The sequence below is a fragment of the Orbicella franksi genome, chromosome 9, assembly GCF_964199315.1.
Source record: "Orbicella franksi chromosome 9, jaOrbFran1.1, whole genome shotgun sequence".
Classification (NCBI taxonomy): Eukaryota; Metazoa; Cnidaria; class Anthozoa; order Scleractinia; family Merulinidae; genus Orbicella; species Orbicella franksi.
The window spans coordinates 10,666,309-10,688,740 of record NC_138153.1 but is presented as its reverse complement, the minus strand read 5'-3'; the positions used below and the strand labels follow the sequence as shown (position 1 = coordinate 10,688,740).

General features: G+C 39.3%; 1 protein-coding gene across 2 annotated transcripts; it reads right to left on the bottom strand.

Annotated features, from left to right (window-relative positions):
- Positions 1–1,878: 1,878 nt before the first annotated feature.
- On the bottom strand, positions 1,879–21,910 carry LOC145497479 (battenin-like). Of its 2 annotated transcripts, XM_081477282.1 has the most exons (16): positions 21,463–21,910; positions 20,836–20,896; positions 19,933–20,026; positions 18,445–18,531; positions 17,898–17,977; positions 11,444–11,529; positions 11,000–11,072; positions 8,466–8,497; positions 7,911–8,022; positions 6,550–6,638; positions 6,174–6,226; positions 5,627–5,695; positions 5,374–5,429; positions 4,541–4,634; positions 3,383–3,523; positions 1,879–2,493 (listed from the first exon to the last, which is right to left on the bottom strand). In XM_081477282.1, the coding sequence occupies exons 1-16, from the start codon at positions 21,563–21,565 to the stop codon at positions 2,356–2,358; spliced, it is 1,368 nt and encodes a 455-aa protein (XP_081333408.1). In that variant the 5' UTR covers positions 21,566–21,910; the 3' UTR covers positions 1,879–2,355. The 2 variants fall into 2 exon arrangements, with proteins under 2 accessions (XP_081333408.1, XP_081333409.1); XM_081477283.1 differs by lacking the exon at positions 21,463–21,910 and having other exon boundaries at positions 19,933–20,071.
- Between the last annotated feature and the right edge of the window lie 522 nt (positions 21,911–22,432).

Sequence of the window (22,432 nt, the reverse complement as noted above, 5' to 3'; positions counted from 1 at the left end):
AATCGTTTGAAACTTTGCGCGGAAGAACAAACCTAAATTTAAGAGTTATATATACAAGAAACAAGACATGCCAAGGTCGACCTGTTTTGTCTAACATTCCAAAAGATATCATGTAGCAAAATATTTATGTACAAGAAAATAAAAGATGCAGATAACGACAGAATAAACAACGTTGTAAATAGTATTGGAAATTTTAATTTAATTTCACTTGTTCACAACGATTGCAAACAGTTAACATTTCCATCGGAAAAGACCAAGGTTTGGTCAATGTCTATGGTTGCTTGGAATTCAAATGATATGAAATATATGTTAAATTAAAAATGTAAGCGTCGTAAATCATACGTTTACAGAAATTTTTTATACCGTATTTTAATAAAAATGTGATTGAATTTTAATGACTCTAACTCTTTTCTTTGCCGTCGTTTCTTGAAACATGAACATCAGCCATCTTGGATCATTTCAACCATTGAGATTAGAGGGTCTGTGAACAGTCAACTTTCGGGGAGTGTTCGTAGCCGATCGTTTCACGAGCGTGTTCCGAAGATGCAATTAACTAAGCGATAGGCAGTTCCGAGCAAAATGAACGAAGCTGGATGACCATATCAAGAAATCATTGGAGTCAGTAATTTCCATAATGATAAAGTGAATCTTTAAAGTGCACCTAACCCCCACAACATTTTTCGCTCACATAATTTATTAAACAACACCACTAAAGTGGACAAATAAAGAAATAAATCCACTGGCGACAAAAATAAAAATAGTCAATGAAAGTGAAAGTGGTTTTCGTGGAGACATTGTCAAAATGCAAATTGAAACTATTGAACTAAAGTGCACCTAATTCCACCCCCCCCCCCCCCCCCCAAAAAAAAAAAAAATTCGCTTAAATAAATCTATTTGTAATTCGAAGAATTTCCACGAAAAAAATGGATTTGGCTAAATCCTCGATTCTGTGCCCTGGGGAAGTTTCGTCCAGCGGCTATTGTCTACCCAGGGAACGGGGTACTGTCGTTTCTGGGTAGACGTCATCAGCCTCGCTCATCCCTGTACGCGGTCGTACAACAATTTGAGCACAACTTTTGGAAGGGCATAGAAAATCGAGGATTCAACCCAATCTGTCTTGAACTTTACGAACTCTGAACTCACCCTTCTTACCTTAGTACGAGTTTTTGGCCCAGAACGTGCTTTGTTTGTTTAAGGCGCAACCACTTGACGAGAAATTACTCACCGAACAAAGTGTGTTGTATTTACTCAGGAAAACATCATTTATGTCAATCCGTGAAAATGCCAGCCGTGGCAGTGGTACCTGAGAAAACCAATCTCTAGGAAGCAGTGTGCTGGCGTCTGATGGAGGAGAACGCAGAACAAGTCCTCTACAACCATTTATGTGGACTCGAACACGTCAATCTTGTTACAAATGGCCATTGCTCCAGTGTCGATGGTTCATCAGTTGCATCCTGTGGTGAATACGCGCATCTTAAACGACAGTGGCAGACAGAGAAGTTACTTATCAGAACGCGCAAAGGCCAAACTAAATTTACTCCCCAAGAGAAAAGAGAAGGCAGACGTTTGGACAAGAGAATGAACAATTAAAGGAATGTGACGTCGTCGAATTCTGTGTCAAGGGACTGAGTGAAAGCTCAAAGGTTCAGATGACTGCCCTTGCAGTCCTTCTCATTTGCAGTCCGTTAAGGGATCAAGCAGTGCAATTTGCACAACAGTCTTACAGTCATTTGGCTGACCTGGAGCTCGCAGATCACCCAACCGAAGACTGTGGTTCAGAAGTAGATCTATTGATTGGAAACGATTTCTAGTGGTCTTTCTTTACTGGAGACATAAAATGGGGGGAATCAGGAATCGTGGCGATGAAAACGAGTGCACTTTAAGCCCCGTTTCCAACACGAACATTAATTTCATTTCGGCTATTTACTGTTGTATTTCTTTCTCTTTTTAATGAATGTAATTTCTGTAAATACTGTTAAAGTTATAATATTTGTAAATACAGTCGACTCCCGATGACTCGAACCTTCAGGGGAAACAGGAAAAGGTTCGAGTTGTCGGGAGTTCGAGTTATCGGGAGTTCGAGTTATCGAGGGTAAAATTATATAAAAAATGGCCTGAAGGGAAATAAGAATTACTTCGAGTTAGCGGAGGGTTCGAGTTAGCGAGGGTTCGAGTTATCGGGAGTCAGCTGTAGTGCAGAACAGTAAAAATCTGAAATCTGAAATCTGAATCTCTATAAATATTTCAAATAGAAATAAGAAGAAATACGAAAATCTCTCGAGACCATTTCCACAATTCGTTATGTACATTTCAGCTGTAAAATTCATCACATTGTTGCCAGGCCTACAGCAAACGTTAGCTTGCAGCCTTGTTTCTCCAGTACGAACACAAAGCATTATGGGTAGGCAGGGCGGCTGCCCCAGCCACTGCAATACCGCAGCTGTCCGCCACACTGGCCACACCCATTGAGAATTCCCTGTGCTCTTGTGGGACCTAGGTAAGGGATAGGAACTTCGTCAGCTTTAAAACCATAGCCTCCGTGGAAGGCGTTCAAAGAAGAAGGAGAGGGGGAGACTACCCAATTGTTTTCTAATCCAACTTGGTGCAAAATGTCATAGCCACAACTTCAAAACTACACTCCTGTGTAAACCTTTCTAACGCATTGCGATCCTAATATAGCAGACATGGTAATGTGCTAGTGTACAAGTGCAATGACATGTTCACACCTCTCAACTACGCTCCTCTGTGCCTTCTAATGCAGTGCAAAGATGACGCGCTATAAGAAGGCAGTGGCATGCTGAAGCCACACTGCTGTGCTGTTTTCGAATGAAGTGCGAACATAATGTGTTGGTGTACTGTTGACATATTAAACGGACAAACCATATGCAGTCTGTCAATTCTAGAGACGCTGCCTGCATTTTTATTATGTACAAGACAAAAACACATACGCAACTCTCGAAAAAAGAGACAGCTTTCGGTCGTTGGAAAGAAACTGTCAAAATCCATGACGTTTCACTGGCTATTGCGAACTACTTCATGCGACTTGAAACTTTTCTTATAAATTTTGAGCAAAACAGAATAGCGTAACAGCTTTGATCTTGTCCTCTGTCAGATAATTTGTTGGGTCGCTGGAAAGTCGGAAATACATACATCATCTTAAATTTTGCGTTCTTTACGATTTGGTCTTCGTTGCTTGAGATTCGTTTTTTAGCATTTACGCATGGCCATTTAATTACGTACACATACTGATTCTAACTCACGAGTATCTCATGTTACACTAACACTGCATGTAATCATGACATAACAGCCTCGCGTCACTAAAGATGCCATGGACAGAAAGTGAGGCATACACGGAACACAGTATACTAAAGGGAGAGTTCACCTCTTGTGAGATCCTGTAGAATGCATTGACATAACAAGCACCTCCTAGAAGCCCTTCATATAAGACGATAATGAACATGATCCAAACAGATGGCAGGAAATGAAAGTACGTTTCGCATATAAGTATAACGAGATTCACGTGCTGCAAGAAAGCAGAGAAAGGTTACTTCAAACAACTAATTGAGTTTCGTTACGTGATCTAACAAGGCGCAAAAGTCATGGGTAATCGAGATTGTTTCTTGTTGCATCAATTTTCATTGTTCGTGACTAAGTCTCCGACTGTACTTCGAGAAAATCAGATAAATATACACAAAATAAAAGAAATCTCTGACTGTCCTTCGAGACCAGTTCTGTTATTTCACATGCGACCATTCAATAGGCCCTTTGCAGCTAAGCCATCACGTGACCTGTTTTTCATAAAATTATGGGCTACAACTTAAAGAATGCCAGAAATGGAAAGAGCGCATCGAAAATATCAAAATGGCCAAGTTTGAGGCTCCCATCATTAAAGAGGGAGATTTTATGATGGTCCGAATTTTTAAAAGAATAAGAAGATTTGTATGGAAAAAGTTGTTGGAGAGCAAGCTCTTGCTCTCCAGCAACATTTTCCATACAAATCCTCTAAATTTTCCGAAAATTCAAACTGTCGTAAAAACGTATTCTTTAATTCCAGGGGCCTCAAACTTGGCCATTTTGGTATTTTCGATGCGCTCTTTCCATTTCTGACATTCTTTAAGTTATAGCCCATAATATAAAAATTTTATAGGAAAAAATCTGGTCACGTGACCCCAGCTGCAAAGGGCCTACTGGCCTCAAAATGAGGGAATAACTCTGTCATTCGTTTTGTTACACCACGATTCAGATTACATCACACTCGCTCCAGGACAAATACCCATGGGAAGGGACCCTGTTAAAAACTATACATTTTAAACTCGACAAGGAATGGAAGATTATGATGAGTAAAGGCTACAACTTCTTAATTGTAGGTGTAACTGTAGAAAACAAACCCCAAGAAATAACGTGACGTGACATGACATCACATGACACGACACGAAATGAAAAGAAAACACATAAAAACAAGGAAAAGCGTTTGGCAGATAAATATATAATACACAAAAATAAATAAATACAAACTAACACAACAGAGATCAAAACTCACCTGTAGGAGAGCCAAAAGCCAGATCTTTTTGACAGGAAAAACGTTTACGGATGAACGAGAAATGAACACACCAATCTGATAGTCTACTTGATACCTGTTCAGAGAAGATCAGTGCAGTTGCAGTTGATTAACATGCTGTTCTTAGAAACTAGGTTGTTAGAGCAAGCAGCTACGTTTGAATTTTAACAATTGCAAAGTCATTGTACGTGTTAGTGCTTTGTTCTCTTCCTTGACTAAGCCATAGTTAATGGAGGGGTTGTTGTGAATACGAACAACTGGCCCTGTTTTATAATTTTGTTCTCGGTGTATAAAACATTTCCCCTAGAAATCCGCTGTGTGATTGCCGGCGCAAGGAAGAATGGATTTATCCCCGCGCCTGCACTCACATTGCTCAGCGGATTTTCCCCACCTTAAAAACACCTTTGAGCCTCTGCGGAGGATAGTGGAGGCACACTGAGCAACTTACCAATAGAAACGTTTCGATTATGCGCTTCCTGACTAAGTACGGTCATGAAACTTATCACATATAACTAGCAGCCTTGTTTGCTCTTTTGAAGTTAGCCGAGCTTCATGTTAACAATGACCTGGCGAAACAAAACTCTCGGTGAAGTCAACGGATAAAACAGTTTTAAAAAAATCGGCAAAATCGGCGGCCGATAATGTGTTCTCTCAAAAAGTTCGGACCCTCTCTGATGTGGGCAAGGGATACTAAATCGCCACCATTACGGACAAAGAAGTGACAAGTTCGTCTACAATACTATGGTCATCCAAGCCGAGGCATGTCAGGTAAATAATGAACTACAGACAACTTTTCATAATCTGCGATCCCTTACCATCTGTACTGCTCTGAAGGTGTCAACCAGATTCTATTCCAGTAAATCAGTTCATGCTGTAGAAGAATGATGAGGAAAAACAAATTGAATCGTGACCAGTACTCCTTCCGATACGGTTCTCACTTGTAAAGGCAGGTAAGGCAGGTCTGAGTATGGCAAACGTAGGGCTGATTTGGACCTACATGGACCTATATGGTGTACACCCTACTCTAGCAACTCAGGAGCCACAAAAACGCCAAGCATCAGCACTTACCAATCCTTGATTGATGAAGTATTCAGCAAAATATACAAAGAACAATGGAAACATATACTTCAGCAGGGACTACATGTAGTTGAGAGAAGACAGAAACGAGATTAGAGTCAGGATACCGCCTAAAACTGTTGAATATAATGAATGGATCGAACGCATTTTCTACGGAAACATATTTTATGATCTGCAAAACGCCGAACCTTTGCTACGAAGGTTCCACGTTGCTCGAAGCATGAGTGATGTCCTAAAACTTTCCATCTAGTAATTTCCAACCAATCTCTTTCCCAGAACCATCGCTATATATTTCCTGTCACTGCTACGCTACTAGAACCTTCAAACCTCCCAGTTGCTAACCAATCAATCAATCAACAACTTTATTAACGTGTCTAAGGTAAAATAGCCGAGAAAGAAACCCTCTACTACCAGTCGAATAAGACGACCACGACAATAGGAAGCATGTTATGTACGACGCTTGAAAAGAAGCATTCATTTTCCCAGGAAATATCTGGTAATTATCTCTACATGTACATGTAATAAAGTGTCTACCTACCTTGGTTATTATAAGTTTTGTTTTTAACGTTAACGGATCAACAGCTCGACTGTCTGTGAACGAAAGGAAATAAAACGTACCCTAAATCAAGAAAATACGAATTTTAGACCCACTCCACGTTACATTTACTGTTTTTTATTCCCGCCGTTTTGGCAGTGTTCAATGAACGCCAGTTACTCTATGGCTCCTTTAGCCTGAAGACAGTTAAAACGCTGCAAGAATGATTTTACCAAGTCGCAGCGAAACACCTGTAAATTGGTAGGCTTATCCTGCGGTATGCAGATTAATTAGAAAAAAAACGAGGACTTACTACGTAGCGACCGTGACAAACTGGCGTGTTACGTGACATACAGAAAGTAAGTGACCGGATTCATACCAGCATCCGTGACACTGTCGGTCCTTGCAGTTTCTAGCAAAGGTTCGCGTTCAGCGAGATCTTTGGGGTGTTCCAGGATGAACCAATAGCTGCGATAAAGAAAGAAGGGACAAACGTGAAGAATGTAGACCCACCCTGGTGAGCTTACTGGCTACTGTGATGAGAAGATCACTCTGTACTAGAAGGCAACGAGAATGGTTTGCATACGTGTACATGCAGCTGTACGTTGTAGTTAAACAAATCGGCAAATTCATTTTCAACAAGTTTCTTTTAAAAATTACATTGCTGTTACATCTACATCAGTTTCATGATCGACGAGTGTTGGACACGATTGGTCAGTAGACCATTTTTGTATTCTCGTTACTGGACTGGAACTAGCGTGCAATGGAGGTTCACGCGGGGAAATATCATTAAAAAGGGTTCCCGTATTAGCCTCAGTTTCAAGCTAGTTCCAGTCCAATACCGAGAGTTGGAAAATGGTCTTTTGACAAATAGGAATCACTTTTTAATTTGTACAGTTTTATTATAATGTCACATCTGATACCTTCTTACAAGGACACGCTTCTTTTGTTTACACTTAATTACAACTGACGCTATCTAACATGCTTACCAACATAACTTATACATGTGAAGGTGAATTAATCAACATGACACGAGCATGGGACAAAGAAAAAGAAAAATTCTGAGTCCCCGACAGGAATCGAACCCATGACCTCCCTTATCACTACTCACGATGAATTCGATAGCGTTGATCCTAGCAGTATGCAGGACACCTATCATATATGAACTCAGTTAAATGACCTTGCTCTCCATGAGTTCTCGTAGCTCAGTGGATAGAGCGCCCGCCCGGTGTTCGGGAGGTCATGGGTTCGATTCCTGTCGGGGACTCAGAGTTTTCTTTGTCCCATGCTCGTGTCATGTTGATTAATTCACCTTCACATTTCATTACCGAGCTTAAAATTCACCATCTTTATTAACTTATCACTACTCACGATGAATTCGATAGCGTTGATCCTAGCAGTATGCAGGACACCTATCATATATGAACTCAGTTAAATGACCTTGCTCTCCATGAGTTCTCGTAGCTCAGTGGATAGAGCGCCCGCCCGGTGTTCGGGAGGTCATGGGTTCGATTCCTGTCGGGGACTCAGAATTTTTCTTTGTCCCATGCTCGTGTCATGTTGATTAATTCACCTTCACATTTAATTACCGAGCTTAAAATTCACCATCTTTATTAACTTATCATAACTTATACATGTACAAGAACCGAATGAAAACCTGAAGCTGTTCAAACTTGTCTGAAAAGAGATACCTAACTCTCAGAGTTACGTCAGAGTTGGGAGTCTTTCGATTGAATTTACCTGATTCCGAATGTGAATGGTATGACATTCATTATCAACACTGTATTCCTTGGAGAAACTCCAGCAGATGTGAAACCAGCATAGGAGAGTGCACCAAATACTCCAGCCCCACCTACAAACGTCAGGGTATGTGTAAAAGAAATCTAAATTCTAAATAATAGAATACACTGTAGGGTGCCTGAAGACTGTGTGAGGGTTCATGGCTGGGTTGCGGGGATTGCCAGCCATGGGAGCGGTATACTGTCCAGGGGCCAGCTGGTCACAGGAGGCCCCTGGATATCCCAGGCCCCCATCTTCCATATAGCACGATGCAGTTGTTAACTTTACAATTTAAACGTGGTGAATTATTTACTGAGTTTGAGAGACATAGGTCTAAGTTGCAAATCTAATTTCGAAACATTCACCCCACAGTCATCTAAGATTTTACACGGTATAAATATTAACAGCCACTATAAGTCTAATTTATGTATAGCTGCTCAATTTGTAGAGTATGCAATTTTATGAAAGTACACAGAATTTGTTGCTCAGGTGCTTGTACAAATATATTTTTCCTACCTGTACCAGAAGACCATGTTGAAACAACATCTCTGAAAGAAGAAGCAAAAAATAAATAAATAAATAAATAATAATAACAATAATAATAATGATAATAATAATAATAATAATAATAATAATAATAACAATACCAGCATAAAAAAGTTATCCACAAAATTGAATAATTAGTCCATTGAATTGCATCACAAGATATATAATTATACTGTAACACCACTTTGTGTCAAAAAAAAAGAAATGTAAAAAAAGTAGAGCAAATCTTTTTGTTGTTGTTTTTCTTTTCAATTCTTTTATCTATGAGTCCATTCATAATGATTTCAGGTGCCAATGCCAATTGGTCAGCAGTTTACATGAACTCATGGTAGGTGGTGGGTGAAGGTGAACAACTTAAAAGGTCGAGCTCTTTTGCCCCTGCTACATGTGCATAGCAACCTGTTGAGCCTAAATAGTACAGTGACTGTACATGTAATACAGTTAATCTGAACTGCACTCAGTTTTGGAGGCAGCGTGGCCGAGTGGTTAGGGCACTGGACTTGAAATCCGGAGGTGGTGGGTTCAAGCCCCGCTCTGACCACTAAGTTAGAGTTGTTTCTCGGTAGACCCTAGTTCAATTCTTTGGTCACGCTTGTAAATAGCGAACTGGTCTACCTCCTTCCAGGTGGGGTTTTTGTAAGCTCAAGGCTGCTGCCTAACGGGCGCCCGGTCGCCTGAGGCGCCTAAGTTACGAGTGTGGGCGACTAAAGTTTCGTTGAAGGAGCCCGAGTGGGCGCGTAAACATGGAGTTTTCATTCCCATCTAATCTGTCCGATGACTTCAATCTTCTCATGAAATCGGCCAAAAGATCATTCACACAATAAATTAAACGGAAAACAACAGCTACTCTGGTCCTGTTTTGCTTTTAACAGGAGAAACATGGGCCAAAACACGGCAACAAAGTCTCTCTCCGCTCACAAAACAACCGAAAACAGCCATAGTTGAAAATCGCCGTACAATGCATTGCAAGCTCAGTATTGAATAAATGTACGTCATGTATGCCAATGGATTGTGTCTCTGTTGATGCGCTACTGATTCCAGTTGCAAAATAACTACTTTGATTAACAAATATTTTTGGAATTGGAGTGATGCTGCTACTGACATTATATTTAGATTTGAATAAGGATAAATTCTTGGGCTTTTCTTTTTTTGTCCAACATTTTGGAAAACTTCACTTAGCTGTACTGAATGAATTTCTGTAGTTTCTGAAAGGATATTTATGACTTAAAAGTCAAAATATTCAAGTAGCTTCAAGCCAGCAAAAAGAAAACAGCATTGCAATTCTTTTTGCATACCAGGGTTTTATATTTTAAATCATCAAACCAATTGTCATGGCTCCGCCCAATATACGAGAATATATTTTCTCCAAAGAAGCAGCCAATATAATGCAGTAATGCTGCCTAAAAAATGTACATTTTGTTTATACTTATGTCCCTGAAGCCCGGGGAAGGAAAGCACATTTCAGTGAGGCCAAATTCAAACGCCCCAAATGCATATTTCATTTTTATTTGTTTTCATTTGCAGCCTGCATTTCATGATTTGTTTAGAATTGCTAAACTCAAAAACGAAAGAGGCAATATAAATTTTTGTAAAAAAAAGCTGCAGCACTTGCATGGATACACCAATTATTGAATTTGCTTGACCACAAATAGTATTCTCTCTCAGTGATGACCTGATCACTTTGCTGAACACTTTATTTCAAAAATTTGATTGATAAAACAGACCATATTAGTGTCTCATGGAAAATCTCTGCCTCCGACCCCTCCCCTAAATTTCCAAATTCACTCCACCCCCCCCCCCCCATCTTCCCCAGTCTCGCCAACCCCCCGGATTTACCATGGCAAATTTATTCTGGGGTCCTAAAAAAGTGGCTTGGGCTCCTAACTTTTGAAGTTAGGAGCCCAAAGGGCTCCTTAAAAATTTCCTTAGGCAACAGCCTTGAAGCTTATTACTGTTTATTTGCAATATGCCTGAAAACTAGCTAGTTGTAGCTAAGTGCATGGACCACTATAAAAATTCAACATTTAACATTTTATTTTATTTATTTCACTCCGTAGTTAAACCTAAAACTCATCCAAAATAGCCGACTTCAGTTAGCTTTCAGCAAATAATTGTAGCAATGATTTCACCAAGTTTCAATCAATAGAACGTTTTCGCATGACGTCACAGCAGCTACATGTGTATTGACTAGTGTCCCAAGCAAGGAAATGGAAGCATGAAGGTTGATGTCCCAAACCAATCATGTAAATCATTCTCTTAGTCTAGCTCACGATTTACAAACTCCCTGAACAACCAACTAGTGTTTAAACATCGTTTCTAAAAAACCTCAGTAAAAAAGGGTTTAATTTAGAATAGAGATGGAATGGTCCTAGAGAAAACAGTACTATAAAATGCCACCTGTGACACAGTGGCTACCTTCAGTGTACATGAGTGCAGTATATCAATTACATTTCTGTCACAACAAGATTTAAAAAAGACAGCATTGGTACTATGATTTCACTCACTTGTCAAAATGGGCTGAATAGCTGAGCAGTGTGATTTCTCCAAATCCTGAACTTAGACTTGCAAATACAACACCTGAAAGATTAACACGATTAATATGAGATTAATTATTAATAACCAACTGCAAGTTATACAGCATACGACAATACAGCAATAACATTTTAAAATACCATTTTATATGATTGGAACTGCATTCTGTCATGGTTGAAGGACGTAATTATCTGGAGTACAGTACAGGCTACATATGAATGAGAATGACAAGTAGTAAAATGGCTCTGATTTCTTTGTAATAATTGTCATTAAATTATTATACTTCTCAAGACTGGCAGTTATATCACCATCTTATTTTCCAATGCTTAGTTGTAAGAACAAAGGTAAGAGCATTAATTTTCCATAATTTACAGTTTTGAACACATACATAACATTATTTTAAGTTTAAATCTTACCTAGCAAACTAAACCAAAGGGCATGAGAGAATGCCACAATGAAGAAACTTGCGAAGGCAAACATCACACATAATGCCATTCGTGCACTACAAATCAAAGTACAATTTAAGTACATGACTGTACATTTAAAGCAAACAAATTATAGCATGTACTGAATATACTACTGCGAACACAAAAAAAGGCCCTAAGGTGATGAAATGTTTCTGAACACAGTGCATTTCTCAAAGTGCCTGATTATTTCACAATGGGCCACTATAAAAGAATAATCTCAACAGCCGACCGGTTAGCTCAGTGGTAGAGCACCGGACTAGCGTGCGGGAGGTCGCAGGTTCAAACCCCGACCGGACCAACACTCAGGGTCTTTAAATAATTGAGGAGAAAGTGCTGCCTTTGTGATGACATCTGCAAATGGTTAGACTTTCTAGTCTTCTCGGATAAGGACGATAAACCGTAGGCCCTGTCTCACAACTCTTCAAAATTAATTCTGTGGGACGTAAAAGAACCCACACACTAATCAAAAAGAGTAGGGGACGTAGTTCCCGGTGTGGTGGTCTATCTCTCATCTGATGGTTAAATGCTCGGAGATATTAGCTGCATAAGCTACTCTGAAATCCGAGGGTAAATAAAGTGATGTATGTATGGATGTATGTATGTATGTGAACACTAGGTACCATGTACCTACTACATTACTGTTCTGTGAGGTTAACCCTCTTTCAATAAGCCACTGATGGCCTATCAACTAGCTGATAAATATTCAGCAGATAGACCATGTGCAGATCCATACAAGTTTTCAATGTTTTACAAACATAGGAACGCAAGGAAAAATTTCATGTAATGCCAAAAGCAAAGCCTTGATGGCCTGTTAGTGTGTGCCAGAGACTATGATTCCTCCGTTGAGGATCGAATTCTGAACTCTTTTGAAACCCATCTTCAAAGTCCTGGGCTTAACCATAGTAAATGCAGCAATGGAAATGTCAGAATAAGGCCAATACAAAAATGCCTACATCAATCTGTTTGTAGAAAAACAAAAATGGCCATTCTAAAATCAGGATGAAATCTTCACATACATGATGAACCTTAACAAGAGGCAATTTGATTGGTTGTTTATTGCAGCCCCAATCTGATTGGTATGATATACATACATATATCTCTCACTTCATTCTGGAGAAGCTGACTCCAATTACCTCTTAGTTAATGCAGTAACTGTATTGACTAAGAGGTATTGGGGTCAACTTTTCCAAAATGAATTAGAAGGGCAGGAAAGGGGATTTTAGGTACTTTTCACACAACGTTTTCTAGGGGAGCACAGCCCCATACCCCTCTTTTTGTGACTTTGGTGCCCCTTGTTCCAGAAATCATTCACCATTTATCCCAGGTCCAAGCCTGGAGGGCCATAGCCTCCTTGAAGACACTCTTTGGGCAGTCGTCATGCAATTTTCCTCCCTTTTTCAGCAGACATTCATTGGGAGGAAGATTACTTGATGAGCTCAAAGAGCATCTGGAGGTTAGGAAGTTAACAGTTTTAAGGTGGTCACTTTTTAAGGCGGTTCCAAAATGTGGTTATTTCACTTGGAAACTTTAGCATTTTGGAAAACTGGTCACCAAGGAGAGCTGGTCGCTCATCAGAGAGGTGGTCACAAGGTTCCTCCCTTTTTCGGCAGACGTTCATGGGAGAGGAAGATTGCTTGATGAGCCCAAAGAGCATCTGTGTTAGGACACCAGCTGCAGGAAGTTCACCAGTTTAAGGTGGTCACTAACATATAGGCTCCAAATTGTAGTAATTTGACTTGGCAACTACATGTATTGGTAGTTTGGAAAACTGATTTATACTCTAATCACCCTGAAACGATTATAAAATATTTTGTAACTAATCTTAATAAACACAAACACAGCATCAGGGGCGGGCATCTCGTTTATTGATGCAGGATACAGTGAGCGTTACATCATCATAAAGAAAATACAGCAGTGAATAAACAGAAAAATTAAAAAGCAAAGTTGAAAGAGATGCCTTCGAGTGGCTCTTGCATAACTTACAAATTCTTAAATAGCCTACTAGCCCCTTAGGGATTCACGCCTAAAATACTTCTACAGTTAACACGAACCATACATAGTGAACATACTCCAGTGTAATTACCGAAACATTACAAAATATATTTATACTCTAATCACCCTGAAACGATTATAAAATATTTTGTAACTAATCTTAATAAACACAAACACAGCATCAGGGGCGGGCATCTCGTTTATTGATGCCCGCTTTCGAAAATAAAGACAGAGAACAAAGGAATCTAAGTGTGCAAACTTCAAGAAACTGAAAGTAAAGATTCTAACTTATCGTAATATAGCCGTAGCTAGCCGTCCTTGGCTCGATCAGTCTCCCATCTGCTGTGACATAAAGAGTCTAGATTGTTGATGTCTGCTCCTTAGCGGCCCCTGTTCTTAAGCTATGTAGATCAAACAAGTGTATAAGATATCCTAGTTCCGCAAACGCATGCCAAGTCTAAAACTTTATTTTACTACAAATTTTTTGAGAGCAAAATATGCTCTATCTTTGAAGAAAATTAATTTTATAAAATTAAAACTAAAAATTACATATAATAAACATCTGTTTTGCTCTCACATGTATAAATTCTGACAAATGCATCGCAAAAACTAACGTCACAACAGCGAAGGCTAGCTAACTCGTTGACGCGGAGAAAAGCCAATTAGGCAGTCACGCAAATTGCAGCTAAGCGATGATTAGAGGGATTAGCCTTGGGGCGCGCAAGCCTATTATATATCCTCAAAATCATCTCGGGAGTAACAGCACCCCCCTTTTTATGGAAACAGGTTTTGTAAGCTCAATTTTAGCCGCCTCGAGAACACTTGTATCACAAGTCAAATCACAAATCGGAAAGCCATACCGATGGTGTGCCCAATTTATGCCATAACAGACAGACTCAAGTGTGGAGTAGAGGGAACTCTGCTGCGGCAAAATACTCCAAATAAGGAGCAAATGACGTCTCATCAGACGGCAAACAAGCGACTTCCTCAAAGCGCGAAGACCATTCTCTAAATGTTTGAAAGTCACTTGAATAACGCTCTGTTGTTGAAGGGGCCTTTGCTTTAGAGGAACGCAAGGGAAGACCTTCCGTTGACTTGCGAAGCCGTCTGGATCTCTTGAGTGGGCAACCTTTGAAGTAAACACACATCCACTTTGTAGACTTGAAAGATAACAAAAAAAAAAGTGAGAACAATTAGAAAAAACAAAAAAGCAACAACACGCAGATCAGAACATAAGGAAGGCCCAGAGGCCTAAATCTTGTATTCAGCACACTATATACTGGCAGTCCTGCACAAAAACGGCATGGCTCAACGGCCTTAAACAGTGTAATCACCTAAGATCAACACGTGATAAACGGGCAGTCCCGCACAAAGATGACATGGTCCAACGGCCTAAAACAGTGCAATCACCTAAGATCAACACATGATAAACGGGCAGTCCCGTACAAAAATGGCATGGCCCAATGGCCTAAAACAGTGCAATCACCTAAGATCAACACATGATAAACGGGCAGTCCCGCACAAAGATGACATGGCCCAACGGCCTAAAACAGCGTAATCATGACCGCGTGGCATGACTTCTCCATAGACAGGTTCTACTGGATACTGTACTGTACAGCCCCGACAAGCAACTAAAATTCTCCGAGCCAAAAGGGAACTGTTATTTGTCCCATGGAGATAAACATCTTTACCGTTCTCAACGAAGAGAAAATCAATAACAAAAGATCTGAAACCCCACCTACGATTCACCAAAAAAGGGCCAAAAGGGAGCTGAAAGGCCAATAAAGAGTAACCAGTTCTATTGACAAAAACATATGCGGCGGATGACATTTTTAACGAAGCAGGTGGCACCAGCCAACAGGTTTCTCCTACCCAACTAAATGCTAGGGAATATTCGAATAGAAACTGGGAAAACTTGAATTTTTTTTTTTTTTTTTTAACTGGGAAAGTAATCAATTGAACAGGGACCCCTATAAGAGGTTACTTCATGAAAATAGCTATCTTTAACCGACCAGTCATCAATCGACGATCTTGCATAAGTAATCAGCTGAACGAGGTATCAACTCAGCCTCGATTTTGATATTACTTTCTTTGGCGGTATCAAATATATCACCGGCGAGTTGAAGCGAACACAGTTTCATACTACCAGAATCGACGATCAAAGGTACAGTTTGGTTGTCAGTAAACCACTTAACAGAGCACCCTGAAAGAAGATGTGCAAACTTTTCAAAGCAAAACAAACACAGTGGAGTTCTCTCCTCGTGGTACTCGATCTGGTATTCGTCTACATAGAATCTCAGTTTTTGCGCGAAAACAGGCATGCTACCAATGGCAATGAAAGCAGCCAATCCAATAGCGCTAACATCCGAGTATACAATACGAGATAGTCTGCGAGCAACGTCTGCAAAACACTGGAACTGAGATAAGAAACATTATTCTTCCAGAACTCTAACTGTATGGAAACTGACAACGGGTTAACCACAGCAGGAGCACACGCTCACTCGACCACTGAACCTGTGGCCAGAAGATCAGAAATAGCCTGCTCAACAAATCACTATACTGGACTGGATGGCTGAGCGATTATTAGAAAACTGAGCTGAGGGTAGAATGTAAATAAAGAGAATCTGATACCCCACAAAAATAGTATCGCGAATAAAACAAGAAGCACTTATATGATTTCAAAACTCTACATTAACCTTAAGGTTGCCTTTAACTTAGATATAATGCGTTCCATCCTAATAATCAGTCTTTTATTCATTCATTCAGTCATCAGGACTAATACAATCGTTAACCCTCGGACTAATGCCCCCATCGTGGTATAAGGGGGATGAAACCCCCTCCTTGGGTTTTAGTTCTATTAAGGCACAGAAAATAAATTTACATTCATTAAATAGAAAGCCCTGAGCTTGCTCTATAAAATAATGACATAATTTTTGGCTGTGAAGTAGCATGACGTGATTTGACCCGCCATCTTGGATCCGTCATCTTGGATTTTACTATTTTCTTAAAAAAGTCAAAAAATAATCTAGAATGCTTATGAAGCCAGAATGCTTATGAAATGTACAATTTGGTAAAATTCAGCAAAATGATGAACAAAGCTGAAAAAAAAAATACACAAGTATGTTGAAAAAGTTGATTTTTGTCCAAACCTATATGAAGTTTGTGGTTGTCATGACAAAGTCAAAAGTAATGGACGCAGTTTTGGACGCGAACGATAAATGAACAGCTACAGAAATGGTTCAGCCCCTTAGAGTAAATTGTCTTTCCAAGACTTCCAAAAAACCTTGAATCACATGGTTCAACAAAATTATCAATAAGTTCAACTGGGTCAAAGTCTCCCAATCATTTTATTATATTGAATAAATTATATACTCATCTTATCCCATTCTCTTCAATGCAGCTTGGTATTTGCCATAAGTATGTATTTTTACTGCTTAGAGGGGTTGCAGCGGCTCCTCTAAAACGGCTTGGGCAGGAAGATGGATTTGCTCAGAGGCTTATTTGGCCGCAGCTGAAACACTTGTCTGCTAGTTGAGGCTGACGTCCACGAAAGGACTGCATGCGAAAAAACAAAAAGGCTGATCAGAAGAAAAATAATTGCCAGTGGATAGACCATGAGTAGATGGAGCTTCACTGGATGTAGAGCGGGTAGCTGTAGAGTTGGCCAGCTAGACGCATTTTTCCGCTTTTTCTCCCGGATCTTAGCTAGCGCTCGTCTTTCGGCTGATAAGAGCTTTTTCTCTTCCTCTGAATCTTCGGCGAGTTCGTCCGACTCGTACTTGCACTGCTGCCCAAACAGCGGGGTTCTTGTCCACGGAACGAAACAACTTGGCTGCTGAAAGGTTTCCTTTTGAGATGGTCTTGATGGTCCCGTCTGTTGCATCAAGCAGAGAGTTGCTAGACTCGTATTGTACTTTAGAGTTAAAAGAACTCAAAGCCTTGGATACCGTTTTTAGCTTCTACAGTTGAGACTGAGTGGCGGCTTGTTTCTCGTCGAGATCGCGTTTGAATGCAGCGAACCTCTGATCAAACGTAACGTCCAAAAGACGAGGAAACAATGTTCGTGAAGCAGTCTTATGAACAGGATCTCCCTCAGTGAAGGATTGCGCGATCGAAGCGGGAACGCTCGCTCGTTCAGTATCCGACGACATAACAACAAAAGCAAAGTTGAAAGAGATGCCTTCGAGTGGCTCTTGCATAACTTACAAATTCTTAAATAGCCTACTAGCCCCTTAGGGATTCACGCCTAAAATACTTCTACAGTTAACACGAACCATACATAGTGAACATACTCCAGTGTAATTAGCGAAACGTTACAAAATATATTGTTAAAGAGAGGTGGTCGCTTATGAGAGGTAGTTGCAACTGAAGGTTTGACTGTATTTTGGTGATCGTTTTGCCACCTTCTTACCTATAGGGTATTCTTTGCATATAAAATGGAGCTGTTATTTTGATAACGAGAGTTGGTAAAATATCAGCCAATAAAACAGTCTGAAAATAAAATAAACAAAAAAACTATTAGGAAAGTGAACAATTTGTATCATTTAGACTATAATGGTTATTAAAATGGAATTAAATTTAAATTAAATAAAAATGCTCTAGTATATAAAATCAATAAATATTAAAAAAAGAAACTATAAAATACATGTACATGTAGATATTTTGGAGTGTTGAGGCCAGTTATCACATTGGACATCAAACAACTGGTTTTGATTTTCATCACATATTGTTTCTTTGGTCAAGGCACTTTTATTAATTTGTATTCTCACAGTGCCTGTCTCCAAGCAGACATACCTCAGGACTGGTAAATCACTGCAGAAGCAGCGCGACAAAATGACATGTCAGAAAATTAGTGCAAACAGTGATCAGTAATTGAGTGCCCTACCACTGGTGCTATCCCATATATCAAACTTGTCTTAATATTTTAAATTATGAAATTAATAAATTGCACACTATACCCCAGTAGATAGAGGATTACACTCCAATCCATCTGAGAAATTTGAAGATCCAGCAGTCTCTAAAGTTAAACTTGAATTATCTGATGTCTACGAGAAAAATGAAAAGATGTAGGGAAGAAAAGGCACCAATAACTTTTAATTTCAAATTCAAATTTCTTTTAAAAAAATTGACAATCTAAAAACCTATTTAATTAATATATAAATATCCATCGATTAATTGTAAAAGCAACCTCTGTAAATGTATATGTTATAGTACATATTATTATATAAAAGTTAGTGGCATATAATGTACCGAGTGGCAACAAATTGATAAAAACTATATGATATCCTTACATGTGAAGATATTATATCCTCCCATGCAAAGACATCATTTTTTATGACATTATTTTTTGTCCCTTTAACTACACTTAAATTTGTTGGTGTATGATCAAAACATCTTCGGACCTTCTTTGGTCGTCTTCGCCAATTTTCGGTTATCTTCAGTAATATTCGGAAAATGGTTGGAAATATTAGGAAAATGTTCAGAAAAATTGGTCTGGCCTTCGGACAAATTTTGGAAAACTTTGGAAATCTTTGGAATCATCAGAAAGTTGCCACAAATGTTGTTATGTATTGTGAATATTTTATGCAATAAAAAGAAAATTACATGGTTGCTTGGAGATACGAAATTTATCTTCTCATGTTGAAAAATGTTACACTCATTCACTGCAACCACTCGTGAAATATTTTTCAACACTCAACGACAAATTTTGTATCTCTGCGCAGCCACGTGATATCCTCTATATATTTCTTGACAGCAATCCATGTATATGGTACCTACACCAGAAAGACATTTTGTCTAGAAAATCTGGTATTGATGATATATTTATATTAAGTACTTAATACAGTATTATTGAATATCTAATTTGAAAATAACAGAACTTATTATCCAACTGCAGTGAATACCGTCCAAATAACAGTTCAAATGTACAGCGATATGATACAGTAGAAAACCTGTTTGCCGTATTTTTACAGTGGAAAACCTGTTTGCCATACAGGTCGGCGTACGCATGCAAAACTGTCACACTCTCCCTCTTTCATTGATAAATTTATTGACTACAGCAGTTGGATAATAAATCTCTTATTAGATGTTTTTGGTGTGTAGTATCGCTGTACATTTTTACTTGTTGTTTGTATTTTGACTCGCCCTACAAGCTCGTCAAAATACGGCACAACTCGTAAAAATATACAGCAGTACTACACACCAAAACATCTAATAAGATATATATATCCACACCCACCTCAAGGTGGGTTATAGAAGAATTTCAAGGGAGAGGGTCGAGGTCTCAAAAGCCAAATTTTGTCATGGAATATACAGTGTATGAACAAAAACTGGAATTTCTAGAGGGATGCTTGGGGGGGGGGGGGTTCTCAAACTGAAAATCCCCATAGGAGGGATGTGGATAATTTTTGTAACCACATAATAGTTGAAATAATAAACGTACGTACTTGGCGTCCCTGGGTACTGTTGTCTTCCCCAAGGATGTCATGAGCAGCACTTAACATGACGACATAACCAAAGTTGTTGCACAACCCAAGAAGCCTGCAAGGTGTAATAAAATTTAATAAACAGAGTTACAAGCCATTACTTTAAAAAAAAAATATTAAAAGTATCAATTAATAAACAAAACAAAATCTTATATTGTGTATCCCCAAAGGCCAGCTCTAAATGCTGCTACGCACGCATGGGTGGTCAACAAGGCAATCGACCATCGCTAATTAGTACTTCCTTAGCTTGGGAACCACTTCCCTTCCGTTCAGATAAAAGGTGTAAATCTACTGGTACAATGCACCAGCTTGAGCAATGAGGATAGCTACTGGCCCCAAGCTAGGGGAGGACTGTTGGTTAATATATGAGGTTGTGCTGTCCTGCATGGTTTAAAAAGGTACACAAAAATGACAGAGATTAGACATTTGTGTGTGAGGAGGGAGCAAGAACTCGGATCGCCCCCACAACCCATTAGATGGTGTCAGAACATGCGGAAGGGTCTACTGGAGTGTAATGAGTTGGCACCACTATCTCTTGAGGGACAGAATTTTCTTTTTTCCACTTTATTACTTTATGCGGCCACCTGCAGAAACCCCAAACAAGAGTACTTCGATCATAGCCTAGGATTGCACAGAAAATTTACTCTTACAGATGGATTTTCTTCAGGCTCATCAGTTTTTTTTCTTTCTACAAGATCTAAACCCACAATTTTAAAATTCAGCTTGATCAATTGGGCGAAGAAGAACAATCCAGAAATTAATCATTAACAATATAAATTCTTAGAAGTGTTGTATATAGCACATCGAATTGATATAAGTGACAGCTTTAAAGAATTATTTTAATCATATTAAAAATGCTCTCACCAGAAACCAATAAGATTCCTTTTACTTTTCCCTTCTTCACTTCTCTTACTTCTAACAACATCTGAAAAGGAAATGAAAAAAAAAAAGAAAAAAGAAAAAAAAAAAACAAGCACAGTAAGAAAACGTGTCTGGCCTGCTATGGTCTACCAGTCGAAGAGAATTAGACAGAATGGCTTGTCGACGGCGCAATTTGACAAGTTTGTCGTTGAATCAAACTAACCATGCTAACACGCCGATTAAATTCCAAACAGTCGATTTTTCAGGTTACGAATTTGGTCAGGAAAATCGTTTCACAGATGTCTCTACGGGTAAGATTAACTGAAATTTAACAGATCCTTTACAATTGGTGCGAAGGCAAATGGCGTTTTCACGGGAAAGCGTGGCCATTGAACTAATTACAAGCGTGATCGACATAATACTATAATGAAAAGCCGCCTTAACTGCTCGCGGGGTAAACTCAATTGTGAAGTGTATAATTCGCGGAGGCTCAGAGTTTATTTATTTCGTGATAAAGTCATGCATCGCCAAACGTGTTCTTCAGTCCCCAAGCTTATTAATGATTTGATGCTGTGTTCGTGCAAAAGAACGGTCAGCTCGGGTCGTCCAACTTGAAATTCAAATTTTTACCTGTTGTGTCGCTTTCTCCATCGGCAACGTTTGAAGACGGGTCTATCTCTGCACTTCTGTCGTCCACTGACGACGAAATTCTCCGGTGAATTCTCCCAGACATCGATCGTTGCACGCAGAGACCTTCGAACAACGGATGCTAGTCGATGCTAGTCACAATAAAGTACTCACCCTCCCCGACTTGCCGCTCCCTACCCCTCCCCACACCCACCAGAATGATTTCACATGTGAAATTCAGGCTTTTGTACAGTATGCTAGCATTTTTTCGAGCATTTTAGTGAGGCAAAAGCATTAAGCATCATTTTTAGAGGCATTTTCCCCGAAATTATTTTTTCCACGGATAATAGAAATAAAAATTATTTTTTACGAGAAAATGAAGAAGTTTCAAATGCTACCCTGAGGAGAGGTCTGCGAAAGTCAAATCAAATAATTTTAATTACAGTCGAAGTCCGAAAAAGTGGTCGTAACTAGAGCTGGTCGCTTACAAGACTGAGCTCTCGAAAGCGACCACATAGTAAAATAATAACAGGTGGTCGCTTACGAAAGCTTCAGAAACTCAATAATAATTCAGAAAGAAAAAGCAAAGGAATTAAACTTTCAATGAGTGTCTTTGTATCTGATATGGACACGGCTAAACTCTACGTTCAATTTTTTAGACCAAAATAACATTAGCACAGTGTGCAGTTTCATTGAAGAGTCGAATTATATATATGTTAAAGACTCTGAATGACCACTTTCAACAGCTTAAAAACAAAGAAAAAGTTCAGTTGGGTAATCTCAAAAGTGGTCGTAGTCGCTAACGGGAGCGGTCGCTTACGAGAGGTTTAAGGCACAGTTCAAACGGAGTTTCTCAAAGGTGGTCGAGGAGAGCTTCGACTGTCGTCACCTTTGTGAGACTGTGATCCTGTCTTGATCGCGTCCTTGCAGTGATGTATCAGCATTAAACGAGCATTTTAGTGACTTTTTGGGG

Bases quoted from the DNA above. Each gene is read 5' to 3' on its own strand.
- LOC145497479 (XM_081477282.1), bottom strand. From the start codon at position 21,565: ATGTCTGGGAGAATTCACCGGAGAATTTCGTCGTCAGTGGACGACAGA. The intron at 20,897-21,462 runs GTAAAAATTTGA...TTTCCTTTTCAG, and splicing joins TGGAGAAAGCGACACAACAG to ATGTTGTTAGAAGTAAGAGA. The intron at 11,530-17,897 runs GTAAGAAGGTGG...TTTGATTTGTAG, and splicing joins ATGCAAAGAATACCCTATAG to TGCACGAATGGCATTATGTG.